The sequence below is a fragment of the Quercus lobata genome, chromosome 2 (genome assembly GCF_001633185.2).
Source record: "Quercus lobata isolate SW786 chromosome 2, ValleyOak3.0 Primary Assembly, whole genome shotgun sequence".
Lineage (NCBI taxonomy): Eukaryota > Viridiplantae > Streptophyta > Magnoliopsida > Fagales > Fagaceae > Quercus > Quercus lobata.
Window position 1 is genome coordinate 27,495,618 of NC_044905.1, and position 17,124 is coordinate 27,512,741.

The 17,124-nt window shown below is 33.6% G+C and overlaps 1 protein-coding gene across 3 annotated transcripts; it reads left to right on the forward strand.

Annotated features, from left to right (window-relative positions):
- The first annotated feature begins 6,277 nt into the window (after positions 1-6,277).
- On the forward strand, positions 6,278-16,697 carry LOC115975171 (polyadenylate-binding protein-interacting protein 11-like). 3 transcript variants are annotated; one of them, XM_031095863.1, is made up of 11 exons: positions 6,278-6,539; positions 6,744-7,248; positions 7,487-7,594; positions 7,706-7,750; positions 7,850-7,922; positions 8,016-8,128; positions 8,222-8,281; positions 8,373-8,420; positions 8,515-8,583; positions 16,158-16,219; positions 16,332-16,697. In XM_031095863.1, exons 2-11 carry the CDS (start codon positions 6,772-6,774, stop codon positions 16,387-16,389), a joined length of 1,113 nt encoding a protein of 370 aa, XP_030951723.1. In that variant the 5' UTR covers positions 6,278-6,539; positions 6,744-6,771; the 3' UTR covers positions 16,390-16,697. The 3 variants fall into 3 exon arrangements, with proteins under 3 accessions (XP_030951723.1, XP_030951725.1, XP_030951724.1); XM_031095865.1 differs by having other exon boundaries at positions 7,490-7,594; XM_031095864.1 differs by having other exon boundaries at positions 6,278-6,475.
- Positions 16,698-17,124: the final 427 nt, after the last annotated feature.

Here is a 17,124-nt window from a genome sequence, read left to right on the forward strand (position 1 = left end):
ACTATTTTATAACATTTTTACAAAATGTTGATGTGGCCAACCTCTTATTGATTTTCATCTAGGTCTATCATTAATATTATTTTTTCATTTACCAATAATCATTCATCACATCAGCAGTTTGTAAAATTTTTTATAAAATAGTTTATATCTCTAGCATTATTCATGACAATATTCTAATGGAATGTTTGACTGTAGTATAAAATCTAAGTTAAAATTGTGACTGTAGTATATTAGAATATGTAAAATTGTGAAATCCCTAAAACTTATGTGATACAATATTAATAAAGTCTACAAAAATTCAAACATGTTCGATTTTATATATATCTCTAATCAACAATCTGTGAAATGCATGAGAAATTTTATTAAATATGATTTTATGATTTTTATCTAAAAAAAATTATTTTTTATGTCTTATTTTGTATATAAATATGAAATTTGGTATATGATATATATGGATTTAAATTGATCGTATGTAATAATATTAATATTTGTTTTCCGGATATTCTAAATCTTCAAATCCTAACGTAGCTTAGATGTTAAGTGATATTTTTAATTTTTTATACCAACCTGAACCTGCTAATTAAGTTATTAATGGAAACTTGCCACATTTTGGTACCAACTAGCATGGACCTACCTTTCTGTCCTCTTTCACATTGTTACTTATATTACGTTTAAGTGTTTAACCTTAATTATTACATCCACTAATGTCCTAAAAAGGTATTAATGAAAATCCATTTCTAAAGAATAAACAGTCCTTGATCAGCCATTCTCCAAGTTGCCATTTTAGCACAATTGTCAACATCTCAATATCAGTTGTTGGCACCTTCCAATAACTGATGAAAAGCATAATCTTTCCTTCTCCTTTTATAGCGATGGTGATCATTCAATAACTAACAAAATCGTTAATCTTCTCCCTTTTGCGATTTCGATTTCAACTACCTCTATTTGATCGTGCCCTTAATTTATACAAACTCCAAAATACTTTTGAATTTTCCCGATTCACAACCATGAGTTTATATACCTTTCCACGATCTTCATTATTTCTTCCTTTTGTTTTTTATTTTTATTTTTTAATTAGTACTGTTGAGACTGTAAAATTTATAATGAGAATCATTTGAGCATTACAATAATGGTTTGTGAAATTTGCGGCGCAGAGGATTTGAATCTCCTTAAGAGACCTTAACTTGACTAGTTTTTATTTATTTATTTATGTGTCTCCGATTAATTTTATTCTAATTTTAAAATTGTTTAATATTAACACCAACTTAATGGAATGGTAGATAACTTTAGAATGAGTGTTCATAAACTTTATAAGGAGCGGATGCCATTGGTAGCATGGGCGGAGCCATGTTGAAGGGTGGGGGGGCATGCCCCCCCCCCAAATTTTGATATTTTTAAATATATATATATATATAATTATTTTAATGTTTTCAAAATTTAGTCTACAAAAATAAGAGTTGGCCCCCCCCCTAAGTATTTGAATTAGTCCACTGATGCTTTAAAAAAAAATAACTGGTCTAATAGTTATAGAGACAATTTTATTTTTCGCAATTCTATTTTTTATTGTAAAATGTGTTTTTATATCTGTTAAATATTTGAAAAAGTTTAGCACTAAACATGTTTGAATTTATCTTTTTCAACCTGTTGTGTGGCGATTAACAAGTCATTGACTCATTAAAAAATTGTTGTCACTAAAACTACACATGAAATGTCTCTTTAGTTGCCACATAATGAGTCAAAGCAAAATAGTTTTAAATATGTTTAGAGCCTAATTTGTTCCTCCTAGTTTTGGATCATTCTTGTTTTTGAAAATTACATTAGTTCAATTGAATAATTTTACTTAAATTAGTATAAAATTTGATAATTTTTATAGAAAATGAAACTTTTTAAGAATTTCACTATGAAAATTGTGAAAATGTATTTTATTAATTTTATGAAAGATAGCCATCAAACATAATTTTGATTGAAAATATTAAGTTTTTTTTTGTTGGGTGTGTGTATATATATAACTTATCAAATAAAAAAGTTTGTGTATATAATAAAAAAAAGCATGTGTATTTATGTGTGAGTATGAGGTTGTCTTGATAAATATATTAGTGTTGTAATTTGGCTCCCCCAAACAAAAATTTCTGGCTCCGCCCCTGATTGGTAGAAACTCTCTCTCTCTCCAAAAAAAAAAGTGTCCATAAGAAACAATACTTTCATTTTTTTTTTTTACTAATGAAGGTGCCCATGATTTTTTAGTAACCATTCTCTTGGATGTTTGTAGTCTTCTCATTCCACACACATAAGGTAAATACATAGAGAACCTTTTTCAGAGTGGCCCCAAGATGGGAGTGTAAGAATTTTGAACCTAGAACCTAATTTATCTAATAAGACATTGTAAACTGCTCAACCAACCCCTAGAATTCGCCCTAGATTCATGAATTGTCTTCCATCCCAAGACCCTATAACATTTTGTAGACAACCATAACACAAATTTTAGGCATACTAATCCTGTATTTTTTGGGAGAAAAACTTGTAGAAATATTATTGAAGAAGAAATATATCATATGTACAACTTGAGCAAAAAGAAAGGACAAATTTTGGTTACAAAATTAGTTGTAACCAATGGTTACAATTCTCACTAAAAAAATTAATATGGTTACATAATTTGAAAATTTAACTATTGAATTGTATGTTCTTTATGTTCTTAACACGCATGTCAAACTTTCTGCCAATCATATGTTATTTACTATTCGATCAATAAAATTATTTTTTAATATGCATAACTTTAAAATACAAAAAACTTGAAATTTAAACATTTGATTGATAACATTGCTATTGATTTTATGAAAATTTTGCGAGTATGGAGGATATACAAATAAAATGTAATTCAATGGTAGATTTGTTAAAATTCAAATCCAATAAAAAAAATATTGAGTGGAGTTGTAGCCAATGACTACAACTAAGTTTGTAACCAAACTTTTTCTAAAAAAAAATCCACAAAAGACATGGAAGGTTTACCTCCATTTAAGATAAGATAAGTTTTACCTTGTAGCCCTAAAACAAAAACACTTTCATACAAAGTTAAGGAATAGGAATTCTACTTTCATTCTTGTTGCCAACATTTAGCGCCGAGAAATGACTAGCAAAATCAACATTTTTTTTACCAAATCATCTATGAATGAAAATGATGTACAAAAGCCCGATGCATGTCTCATTTCTTTGGTTCCATAAAAGCCAACATGTTATGCAAAAGATCTCTAAGTTTGGTATGCTTAATTGGTCTAACATATATACATTTACATCAAAATAAGGAAGATTGAAAGGTGATGATGCACAAATATCGTCGGTGAGTTGATCGTCCACACATATGTCAAATGGGGTATTTAAAGAACAAAGAAGATGAAAAGCCTACAGAGAGTACTAGTGAGGTGCCGGCCAAAGACCCTCTGAATGTTAAGTCAATGATAGAAGATTTTTTAATAACTGAAAAAGTGTAGGAGTTAGGAAATTGCACGTACCTCTAAGGAGAGGAGACTTGGTACTTATATAATGGCGAAGAGCTAACCAAGATCCCTTGAATGTAGGGGCTTTCCTTGTTGGGAAGATTTAGAGTTAAAACTTTGAGATCTTAGGGCTTCTCTTCCCATATATGGAAGATATAAACGTGTAGTAGGGTCTTTATGCGTGGTTTGCAAGCTATTTCCATGTAGGGACATATGAGTGGAGGTTACATAAAAGGCTTGTGGAACCCAGCACATCAACCGTCGGTGGGCCCGTCAAGATGATCCTCCATCTGTCAGTGTACTCACCCATTTGTCAGGATGAAACTTCAACCATCGGTATCCATGTAAAGAATGGAGTGTGAATAGTCCGTCAGGTACATATGCGAGCAACCCAATGAGTCTTCGAGAATAGCGAATTACTAATTCGTTAGGATGTTGAGGCCTTTGAATAGGGAGCTTATCTCGACGGGTCCTTGGTTCATGGGGTTGGTAGGAGTGACTTCCACCTTGACGGATCAAAATGTACTAATGATTTTTTACGGACGAAAATACCCATATCAAAAGGCTTTAAGCATGATTTTTTAAATCGGAATGGTCAAAGAAATGAAAATAGGTCCAGTTCTCAATTTTGATCGATTGAACTGTTGGTTTTCCCTATTCAACTAGTCAATCCGGTCTGGTTTTTAAAACAGTGGCCTTAAGTAGACTTCACCCAACTCTTACGTCAAGTTTCATCAACAGCTAAGCAAGACCATAAAGTAGGGGTCAAATCTTCTTGCTCATCCCCCACAAACATCAAAAGTTAAGTTGGAGATTATTTTGCGTCATAACATATTTGTTTTTGTAGGAAGCTAGTCTCTGCACGCCTTTCATAGAAACAACTTTATTTTGTTGGGTACTCGAAATTTCCAAATTTGATTCCATAAGTGTGGGATTGCAAATTGTTTGAATATCGTGAATGTTCGACACAAAGCATATCATTAGCAATTTTAACAAAATTTTGCTTCAAATCATTACTTGACCAAATCATGACATCATTAGAACCTCCATTGCTTAATGGAAACCTTTTGAAGACAACAATTTCATAAGGAAATAAAATGATCAGTGAGGGATACTTTCCAATAGCAAGTATCAAGATCAATTTGGGGCTGTTTGGATTTTTAGTTTCTATCACCCATAATTCTGTTTCCATCACTCATAACTCAAAATTGGTGGGTCCCATGGCTAAGTAGTTTGTTTGGATGTGTTTTCAGTTTTTGTTTCCATCACTCAATTCTCTGATTTTTGAGTGATGAATTATGAAAACTGAAAACACATTTTAGGTGTTTTAAAGTTATGAAAATAGAGTTATGATGGCATTTTGGTAAATACACACATATTTGAGGGACCCACAGCATGTAAGTAGTCAAATTTGGTCTTTTTTCTTTTTCCTTTCATGCTAGGTGATCTTCTTCTTCTTTTTTTATTTTTCCTTTCACGCTGGGTGGTCTTATTCCCTCTTTTTTTTTTTTTTCATTGGGTTTGGTGAGTTTGGGTATTGGGGGTTGAAGGAAAAAAAAAAATTTAGAAGCTGTACCATGTCAATTTGTGGGTCCTACAAAAAGGTAAATTTGTTTGAGTTATCAAAATTGGAAACAAGTGCCAAACATGTCATCTTAGGAAGTTGTAGTATTTTCAGTGATAAGTGATGAGTTATAAAGTTATAGAGTGATGAGTGATGAAAATTGAGTAAGGAGTGATGAGTGATGGTTTTTTAAAAACCAAATAGCCTTTAGGTTGAGAGGTTCTCAACCTTTACTGTTGGAGAGAGCAGTATACAACAAGAGATGACCTTAAAAAAGGTGTGGATAGGCAACCAACGATCTTGTCAAATTCCACTTTTATCTCCTTTACTAACTCTCCATCATAGGCTATTATTTAATGTCGTTTTCACTATGCTTTTGAAGCAAAACTACCATTTCAAGAATGATAAAATAGTCCTAAAACATCTAGAGAAGATGAATTTGGAAAGTACATGAGATTTGAAAACTCAAAGAGTCTGAATAAGTTTTCTTCAACAATCGCCATTGTAATACTACAGTCAAATGTCTTACCCTTTGTTTGGTTTGAGAGGAAAAGGAGGGAAAGGAAGAGAAAGTAAATATTTTTCACTATTTGGATAGCATGGTAGAAAATGAAATGAACTAATTTTGTTAAGAAATCTATCACTTGGACCCACATTTTCCCTTCCCCCTAATTGATTTTCTCTTCTCTTCCATTCTCTTCCTTCAAACCAAACATAGGGTTTTTCTAAAAAAAAAAAAAAAAAAACCAAACCAAACATAGGGTTATAGTTTAACATTTTAACAATTCTAGATATTTTCAATAGAAATAAAATGGTAACATTGCCAAATTATTTATAGCAATTAGCAAAAGCCTAGGGGAGTCGCTGCCAAAAAAAGGACAGAGTGACAGACAGTTCTCACACTCAGCTCCGCCTATTAATATACCAACATTACCAAAACACCCACACACAGGCCACAGACAGCTGAGCTCGTGCCTATCCAAACAGTACGGGTAAAAGTAAAACCGTAAAAAGTAAAAGACAAACCAGTAGTATCTCTTTTTTTTTTTTTTTTTGGAGGAGCAACTCAGAAGTATCTCAGTATCATCAATTAGTTGTATCACCCATCCTACGCCATATTGATTACCCAATAATATCATGCCACGTCATCGATTCTACAGTGACCACCATCCCATGTAGTCTAGCAACAACAATACATGTACATGTCAAAAAAAAAAAAAAACACAATGTCATTTGTAGGTTTTTTATTAGTATATTTTTCGATTTTTGCTACAATCAATCAAACACTCTGAAAGCAAAAACAAAATCAAACGCAGTGTCTGAGACCCTCATCATCGCCATTTTTTTTTTTGGGTAGAACATCATCGCCATTATGTGAAGCAGATCCACACTCTCAACCTCGATTCGAAGAACCTCTTTGGTCTCTCTCTCGCAATAAACAAAACCTTAAAAAACAAAACAAAAACCCAACAAACAAACACACTGTAAGAAAATGAAACAAGAAAAAATTGCTGCTTTTGCTTACTTTCTTCAGTACTTTGTTCTCTATATATTATTTTTCCATTTCGTTTTGTGGATGGTGATTTCGAGGTGTTTGTTGTATTTAAAACCATTCAACTTTTGAATCAATTTTTATTATTCAAAGGACATTTCTAACCAATTTTTTTTTTCTTTGATCAACGATTCAGAGAATAAACAACAACGAAAAAAAAAACCATGGCCGTGGTTGAAAATGGAGGGGTTGTTTCAAGCCGAAACTTCGAGACGCCATCACAGGAATCATCCAACGGTCACGATCAGCAGCCCAACAACAGCAAGCACACCCACGTGCGACTCAACCACAACCACCACATCATCAACGGTGACGGTGGTGGTGGTCCGATTGTGATGTCCCACCACGATCAGGCGCTGTACATTACTCCCACATCGGCACAGCAGATCGGGGCCCACCGATCCAACGGCGGCGGTGGTGATTCAGCGACTGTCTCCGCCGTTGAGAGCTACAATCGGGATATGAGAGAGTTACAAGAACTATTCTCTAAGTTGAACCCTATGGCTGAAGAGTTTGTGCCTCCTTCGCTAGCTAATAACAACCAAGGTTTCAATTTGAATGCTGGGTTTTACCCTAACAACCTGGTAATGCAAAGCAACAACAGAAATGGATTTGTTAATGGCAGCAACACTGGCAGAAGGGTATGATAATATGGCTTATATATATGTTTTCTTTTGATTTTCTTTTTGACCCTTTTGTTTGGAGGCTGAGAAATTGAATGTGAACGATAGAAAAATTATAGCTTTGGTGAAAATTTTGGTTTTTGAAGGGTTTATGAATTATGATTCTGGGTTTTAGTTCGTTTAAATTTTGCCTTTTTTTTTAAGCTTATAAATGGGGATTTATGTGTGGCTGTTTCTTGATGGGTGTTTGTGTTAGAAGAAGAATTTTAATCAAGGGAAACGAAGAATGAATGCCAGGACAAGTTTGGCTCAGCGAGAAGAGTCAATTAGGAGAACTGTGTATGTGTCTGACATAGATCAACAGGTATATAAAATCAAAACGTTCTTGGTTGCTATTGTTATATGACTTTGGTGGGTTATGTCTTGTGTGACTGGCTGTGTGTGGGACTGATGTGTTTGTTTATTTGGAGCATAGGTCACTGAAGAACAGCTTGCAGCTCTGTTTGTCAATTGTGGACAGGTAATGGATTTAAAAAAAAAAAAAAAAAATTTTAATAAATGGTTTTCTGATGAGGTGGTTTAAATTTTGGTCTTGAACAAGTTCTATTTTTGTGTGAAGGTTGTTGACTGCCGTATATGTGGTGACCCCAATTCCGTACTTCGTTTTGCCTTTGTTGAGTTTACTGATGAAGGTAATTTGAAGTTGTGGTACATAGTTCAATAGTTTTTGGTAGTTGCAATGAAATATGATGGTTCCTTGATCAATTGCTCTGTTGGCTATGCAGAAGGTGCAAGGGCTGCTTTAAGTCTGGGGGGGACTATGCTTGGATTCTATCCTGTGAAGGTGCTGCCTTCTAAAACAGCTATTGCACCAGTTAACCCAACCTTTTTGCCTAGGGTGAGAGAGCCAAGCTATTATGACCATTGTATTTCTTGTTTTCTGCAGTATTTTGAATATGTGTTGATCTTTCATTGGTTCTTTGGATTTCAGACTGAAGATGAACGTGAGATGTGTGCGAGAACTATCTATTGTACAAATATTGACAAGAAGGTGACTTTTTTTGGTAGTTTATCATTGAATATGGTCCATGGTATGGCCTATAAAACCCTTATTACTTATTTATTTGGTTTGTTTTGTGCAGGTTACTCAAGCTGATGTCAAACTCTTTTTCGAATCAGTCTGTGGAGAGGTTCGAGATTATATTCTGAAACTTTTATTTCTTCTTAATGTTTTGACTAACATTTGTAAGGAATGCACAAATGAGAAATTTTTTTTTGAAGCAGGTTTATCGCTTGAGGCTACTTGGGGACTATCACCATTCCACTCGTATTGCCTTTGTTGAGTTTGTAATGGTAATTGCCATTTTCTCTTTATTCATGCTTGCTAAATTGCTTGTTTCCACATGTATTTTTTCCCTTTAAAGGGTTAAAAGATGTAAATCTAGGGGAGCTTAAGCAAAGTGTTTTCAAATAACCAGCTTTTGGAAGGGAAATTCTAGCAGCTAAGATTTAGTTCTAGGTCCTCTAATGTAGGTCTAATCCCGTCAATTATTGACGAAAAAAGGCTGGTGGACGATAAGGTTATGGTATAGTCTCATTAGGAGGTTATATTGAGTTATAGTTATCCCCAACATAAAAAAAGAAGAGATTTTAATTTTATGCTGATGAGAAAACTTTCAGGTTTGCGCTTGATAATGTAGGTGGCTACTCTCTCATACCATTGGCCCATTGGGCCACTTGGATTGATCTTGATTATATTGAGATTGGAGTGAGAGTATACTTCCAACCCATTTAAAACTAATACAAATTATCTTACCCTAACTTATCTACTCATATATAAAAAAAAAAGAGCGTGTTCAAAACTTATGGGTCATTTTTATTGTTTATTATGTAAGAATTTTACTGGTCATGAGGGTAGTTTTTATCTTAATGACAATAAGCTTTGAGTCAATTGGGATTGCATTGAAAATTCTATCATAAGGATTATTATTATTTTATTGGCTGCCAAGAATGACATTTATTGACTGCGTGTATTGCACGTATGTCTCTTGTTTATTGAGTGGAAAAATCAAGGTTGAACAGAAATTGTTGATTGATTAATCTTTTGTGTTGTGTATCCTATCAACGTGTTGTGCATGAGTTTGTAGTCCACAACGGTCATGTTGATGATGCTATCAACAATCGTATAACTTTGAGGATATCCCTATAACTCTTAATTGAGATGATCTTAAGCTTAAGTATTATCCTGTTGTAGGATGGATAGATTGTTCTCCTAGAGTTAGGATGATAAGATCTTTTATTTAAGTCACTATTTTCCCTTTCCCAGATTTGCATTGTATGGTTTCCTACTTATACTTTTTGTATATCTGCTGCTTAGATTTTAAAATGTATGACTTCCCTTTGTATTTTTGGAGGAATTTTTTGTTCTAATTTGTGTCAAGATTCTAAAAGGTGGTTGTGGGGATGTTTTCATATGACCGTTTGCACCCATATATTCTTGTCATAAAATGATTAGCTATAAGCTGTTAGATGATAAATATTATCTAGAATTTTTTTAGGGTTAGTACAAATGTAATTACATGTTCTAGGCCAACAGTGGTGCATAAATTTAGACCAAGAGGAGTAATCAGATTTGATACTTGGGAGCTTTGTTGATAAAAAACTGGGAAACAGCTGCATGTGCGTCCCAAACGATTTATTTATTTATTTTAAAATATGATACGGCTGGATGTTCCTGCCATCCCGTATCAGATTTTGGCTTAAAAAAAAGAAAGAAAAATTGCAAACCCATCAATCTCAAGTTGCCGGTCGTTTGCCTTATTGAACCCAGCCCACTTCTTCCTTTTTTTTTTATTTCCTCTCTGTTTTGTATCCACTGGGTGACTGGTTTTTGCTCTTTATTTTCTGTCCTCTAGAGTCTAGTCTTATCTTATTAGTTGTCATCTTTTATTGTTTTCAAGTTTCAACATTTCACTTTTGCTTCCTCTAGTGTGAGCCACGTGATTGGTTTTGGAAATGACAATGGTAAGTTAAAAAGAAGAAGTCCACAATAAGTGTCAGACACTCAGAATTATTAACTTCATTTCTTTAAAATAAAATTTTATCTGTCAGGTGATTGAAGTGATTAAAAAAACATGTTGATTGCTTTTTTTTTGTTTTTTTGGTGTGGATAAGTTGTACTGTTGAGTTGATTTCTTGATTGAAATAAAATGTTGATTTATTTTCTTTTTTTGACAAGTAAAAAATATGTTGATTGCTTTTTTTTTTGGTTTTTGTTGATAAATTTTACTGTTGATTGAAAAAAAATGTTGATTGCTTTTTTCTTTTGTTGATTTATCTTGTAATGGTTATGTATTCACTTTATTATCTACTATTGCTCTTAAATTGATACACGTTCATTAATAATTAATTAATAAACGTATCCCGCTGCACTAGTGTCCTACTTTTTCAAAAATTGCCGTGTCACCGCACCTGCATCGGGATCTGTGCAGGTGATTCCTTGATAAAAAATAATTGGTGCTCTCAGTCCAGAATTGAGGTAGGCTGAAGGTAAAATGTAATGATGTGTCAGGAATTGAGGTAGGTTGCCAAGAATAACATTTATCAACAGTGTGTATTGTACATACCTCTCTTATTTTTTGAGTGGTAAAATCAAGTTAGAACAGAAATGGCTGATTAACTGATTTTTTGTGCTGTGAATCAGTCTGTAGTCCATAAGGGTTATGGTGATTTTATCAACAATCATATAACTTTCTCTCTAACTCTTAATTGAAATGATCTTATTTTATGGAATTATCATGCTGTAGGATGGATAGGTTGTTCTCCTAGAGTTAGGATGGTAAGCTCTTTTATTTAAGTTACCATTCCTCTTTCCCAGATTTGCATTGTATGTTTTCCTACTTATACTTTTTGTATATCTGCTGATTTTAAAAAGTATGTCTCTCCTTTGAATACTTTGGAAAAGAAATGAATTTATCTAAAGTATATAAGTTTATTTATGATATGTATGACAGAGTTTTAATTAGTGTGAGAACAAATACAAGTAGAGTCATACTTATCAAAAAAAGTACAAGTAGAGTCATCACAAGTGAGTTTACTTTACTATAACTCTAGGTTTGCATCAAGGATTGTTTTAAGTCCACATTTTTTTTCACTAGCAGTGGATGAGCTCACTTAATCAATTTAGGAGGACATCCCTTGTTGTATGCTTTTTTGTAGACAATATAGTTTTAGTGGATGAAACTAGATATGAAATTAATGTCAGGTTAGAAATTTTATGAAATGCTTTAGAACTAAAGGTTTTCAGCTAAGTAGGACTAAAAAAAAGTACATGAAATGTAAGTACATGAAGAACTTGCCTCTTGTTAATTGTTGTTGTCTTTGTCGGTGTGATGAGGAAACTGTGGATCACCTTTTACTCCATTGTAAGTTTGCTCAAACTTTGTGAAGCGAGGTTTTCCTTATGTTTGGGATTCAATGGGTGGTGCCGTATACAGTTGTCTCTCTTCTTTTCGCTTGGAGGAATTGGTTGGGGAATTATTCTTCAAATGTTTGGAATATGGTACCGGCGTGTCTTATGTGGTTAGTATGGAAGGAACGCAATGCCCGAACTTTTGAGGGCATTGAGAGACCCATTGAACTGTTGAAGACAACGTCAGCTGGGATTTTTTTTGAGTGGTCTCGTATTTGGGGCCTCACGCATTGTATTTCCTTGTCTGATTTCCTTATTTCTGTTAGATCTGCTATTTGATTTGTTTGTATTCTTTCTTTGCCGTGTGTTTACAATTGTAAACACATTGCATTTTTGCTATCAATAAAACTTTTACTATCTATCAAAAAAAAAAGTTTAGCAAAGTAGAAACAAAGATAAATGAGTTGAAAGACTTGATAGTCAAGAGATACCAAAACCTAGAGCTTTTGATATATTGGATCAATAATTCATAAAGATGGAGATTTAAGAGGATGTTATTATGTGAACAATAGGACAAGAGTAGAGTGGAAGGTGGATCAAATGGAGAAGTGCATCGGGAGTGTGTAATAGAATATCTTTAAATTAAAGGGAACATTTTATAAGATTCCTATAAGATCAGCTATGTTTTATGGTACTAAATGTTAGATTGTTAGGAAGCAACTTATTTATAAAGTGTGTAGCTAAAATGAGAAAGTTAAGATGGATAAGTGAAAATACAAGAAAAGATAGGATTTGATATGAGGAAATTTGCTTAAAGATGGGGGGTTGCCCTTATTGACGAAAAGATGAGGGAGTGTAGGAGACCGCTTGAAATGGTTTGGTCATATTAAGAGGAGAGTTGATTCAAGTTGAGAGTGAAAAAAGGTATTGAAAGACCAAAATTATAAAAGTGGCAGAAAAGTACATGTCAATTAAGTAACAAAGAATGTAATTTTGAATAAAATAGAATGACAGAAAAGAATATACGTGGGTGACCTAACTAGTCTATTGAGAATCCATACTTGACCCCATAATTTGGGATTAAGGTTTGTTTGTATGGTTTCCCTTTGTATTGTTGGGAGGATTATTTTAATTGGGCCAATTGCCTTGTAGCTCAACTGGCACCTCCTTGTGTTTCCTAAAGAGATGTCTATGGTTCAAATCTTCCCTCCCCATTGTAATTATAGAATTATAAAAAAAGAGGACTATTCTAATTGGTGTCAAGATTCTAAAGGATGTTGTGGAGATATTTTCTTTAGGCTACTCTCTGTACATTTTTCCTTTTACATGAAGCAGGTTACTTACTAAAAAATAGAAAAGTACTGCCTACACCCATAATCTATTCTTGCCATAACACGACTGGCTACAAGCTGTCAGATAATTTTTTATTTTTATTTTTTTTGGAATTTTTGAAGGCTTAAGTACAAATGTTACTACCGTTCTTTCACCCTCCCCCCAAACACATGCACACGGAATAGTGTATCAGCTATCTCAATGAGTATAAAAGGAAAATTTAAAATTTTCTTGACTCACAGTAGGGTGATACTATGGGTTGGTTTAGGCTAAGTCGTGCTTAAATTTAGTGGGTTGTATAAATGATATGAGCTCTAGGCTAATTACAGTGGTGAATAAATTTAGACCAAGATAAGAGTAATCCGATTTGAGACTTTGGTGGATATTTGATAAAAGTTAATGGGTGCTCAGTCCAGAATTGAGGAAGACAGGAGGTAAAGTGTAATGTTATGTGCAATAAAACTTTGTCCTACTTATGCACTGAGTTTCATTCATGAGTTGGCAAGATGTGAGCCACTTTAGCTACCATAGGTTCAACAGCTTGCATATTCTCTCCCTTGCTTTTTTTCTTACTTGGTTCTATAAAACATTACTTCTTAAAAACACCATATTTCTAAACTTGAAGAACATCCTTATTCACCACATTATTTGTCGTTGTGTCAACAATAACAATAACCTAGCATTAGTTCCAAATTATTGGGGTTGACAGCCTATCCATAGTAGCGTGACTAAATCTTACGTAGGCCATTAATCTATTGCAACCCACCTTGTGGCTTGGGCCTTACCATGAAGAAAATATATGGCACTAAGCACAGACACATGTGGTGTTCTTAATCTCCTCTTAAACTGGATTATAAAATGTTGTTATGATATTAATGAGGCAAACATAATGTATTGTGCCCCAATTTGAAAAGGCCAAATGCCTTAAGGAAAAAAGTTTTGAAAATCGTACCATTTAGGCTGGTAGGACCAAAAAAGTTTGTACTGTTGACCAAATTGGTATGGTGAAGCTCCTTTAATAGTTAAAATGTGTGTATCAGCCGGTATCAACCGTTCCAAACTGAAGCTCTTTTTTATTTTTAAAATTTTAATTTAAAATTTTATTATTATTATTTTATTATTTTTAATTTTAAATAAAAATATTTATTATTTTTATTTTAAAAATAAAAAAATAAAAATCTTGCAATACTGTCATCAGCTTTGATTTCTTCGTTGTTGGTGTTAGCTTCTCCTCCGGCACCTTCTTCTTTGGATTGGCACCACTTTTGCAGCTCCCTTCATCCCTCCACGATTCTTCTTTTGTTGATTGGTTGTGTTGTGTCAGACTTAGACTTAGGGCCATGTCATTGGTAAGAGAAGTGGTAAGGCATGTGTAATAAGGCACCACATGTATTATTTGTCTTTTTTTTCAAATTAGCACCTGTGTCAAAGCTCAAGGAGCACAACTGCAATCTTTTATTGTGCAATTTTTTTTTTTTTTTTTCCTTTGATCAGATTTGGGTCAACATAAGAGTTTGTTATACACACACACACACACACACACACACACAAGCCTGTGTATATATTTTTAAATTTATGATATATTGTATATGGCAGTAATTTCGAAACGGTGCGTAGGTACCGTTCGGTACCAAAATAAGCTATTTTCCTGGCCAAGCTGAAAGGGCCTCATGTATGGTATTGATAACTTCGCTTAAGATGATTGTCTTGGGAGATGAGAGTAGGGCTTGGACTGTATAATTCTAGAGAGATGTTGAATTTTATAGTGGAGGAATTGGGCCGAAGGTTGCTTTATAATACCTTTTCAGTAGGTTATAGTATGTGTACCAAGAATGCCATCCACAATTTTCTTAAAGTCTTTTTTTTTTTTTTTTCAATTGAAGTCTACTTAAGTGTTTACTTAGAATAAATAGAAGATTTGTTTAACTTCAGAAAGCTATTTTTTGTAAACTTTTGTCTCCATTCCTTTTTTGGTTTTTAAAGTGCCCAATGTTCATTGCAATATTTCTAATCTTTATTAGACGGATATGATATTTAGAGGTTTTTAGCTTTGTATAGACCAGTTGAAGATTTCCAATTATACTACCTCTCTAGAAGTGAGATACTACTATGTGCCACTTTTGAAAGTATGAAAATTTCAATAAAATTAAAACTGGAAATCAATTTATATTTTGTACAAGTGTTTATATTAGTTACAAGGAAGCTATATACTAAGCTGTGCTGACTTTAGCTTGCAGACAAGGCTATACAATTTTCTTTGATAACATGGGACTTGTTTTTTAGTTGGTTGTCTTATCTCTGGTTCTTTTTGGACAAATAGTAGTGGAAGGGTTGATTATGCAGAACTTTGCTTTATTTTTAGTCTGGTTCAATCAAAACCCAGAAAAGTGATTATATGTTCCTACTAATTGATTAGCTCTTGTACTAATTGAATTGCACTCTGGCCATAAATGAGTAATGATTTTCTTTTTGGTGTTACCTTTTACTTTTAGATAATATTTTTGCCCATACTTTTTGGACCAATGGTACCCCAAAGGGGTAGCACAATAAACTGGAAACTGCTACTCATAAAGTGGAGGTCACTAGTTTATTGCATTTCCCTTCCAATTGGGATCTAAAATCTATGGAAAAGAGAGAAAAGGTTTTTGAACCAAATGGCATCTCCCCTTTGCATGAACAAGGGGTGGATCATGAATAGTGAGGTCAGAGGTTTAATCCCATTCGGAGTGTTTGTTATATTTAAAATGGGTGGTTACGCAATCTGATCCCACTTAAAGTGGTGTCCTGGGGGTTATATTTACCTTGAATAAAATATGGTTGAACAGTTTTGAAGTGAAAATGTAGTTGCATGTTGGCATATTAGATTGATAATGATTTAATATTTGACTAGAATGGAAGGATTTGAAGTGGGTTGGATCATATGCACAAGTCATATTGTTTGCAGTTTTCCTGATTGTTTTTCATGTACATGATCCCCTAGAATCTTCTTCAACATCTTTTTTGTGGTTTGAGAGAGCTGATTCAGGATCTGCTGCTTGCCTTGTAAGGCTTGTAGTGCTAGTGACCATAAAATTGACTATCTAATTGGGGTTTTATCACATGTAACATCTAGTCTCAATTTGCCTTGATCTCTGTATGCTGCAATGAATTGCGATGTGATCGGAATATATTTTTCTTCCTTCAGGCTGAAAGTGCAATTGCTGCTCTCAACTGTAGTGGAGTTGTTCTAGGTTCATTGCCGATTAGGTTGGACTGCTTTCTCCTTTGTTACTCATCCTGAATTTACTTTTAGAGAATTTTTTGTATCATACCTTTTGCTTTGTTTATCTAATTGATTTTTGGTGTTGTGTATGATCAGGGTTAGCCCATCAAAGACACCTGTGCGCCCTCGTGCTCCTCGTCTTCCCATGCATTAAATCAATCATCTTTGGCACCCGAGAATGATTTACCGTTCCAGTTTAAATATATTTAAATACACACACACATCATGTAAAGATTTCCATCTCTGGTTGTCTGTTTAATATATATACTTGTCCACTGCGGCCATGCTATGATATCTTTTGTTATCATAGGGTTAATATTTTGTTTATTCTAGCATATATAGAGTTGGATAGAATCTCTGAGGCTTTAAAAGATTTCATGTATTTGCTCGTTAATATGGATTTGGATTTTCCGTAGATTAAGCAATGCTAAGTTTATTACTCATGAAAGTCTTTTTGTGACACTATTGAAATGGTCCCTTTTTTTCTGCAAAGTTATTTGAAGATATATTTCAAAGATAGCTTGCCAGTCACATGGTTGGCTTGGTGTGCAAATAAACACGCTAACACATTAGTCTATAAGTTTTTGATTTTACACAAGGTGATTCACATTCGGTATTCTCTTTCTCTCTCATTGTTGTTTGAGAATTCATGTCATACTGATTCTGCATTATGTTGCTTTAAACCTATCTTGTGCTGCCCATTTATTAGAATGGTATGCCCGTTGTAACTAGCTGTCGATTGTCTCTTCAGAACATATTGATTTGCCAAATTCGAGTAATTAGGATGTTGTGGGAACACTTTCTGTGCAATTAAACCAATTTTTGGATAGCTTATTTAGCTTAAAAGTTAAGGATAAAGTAGTGTTTTTACTTATGAAATGATGAGGTT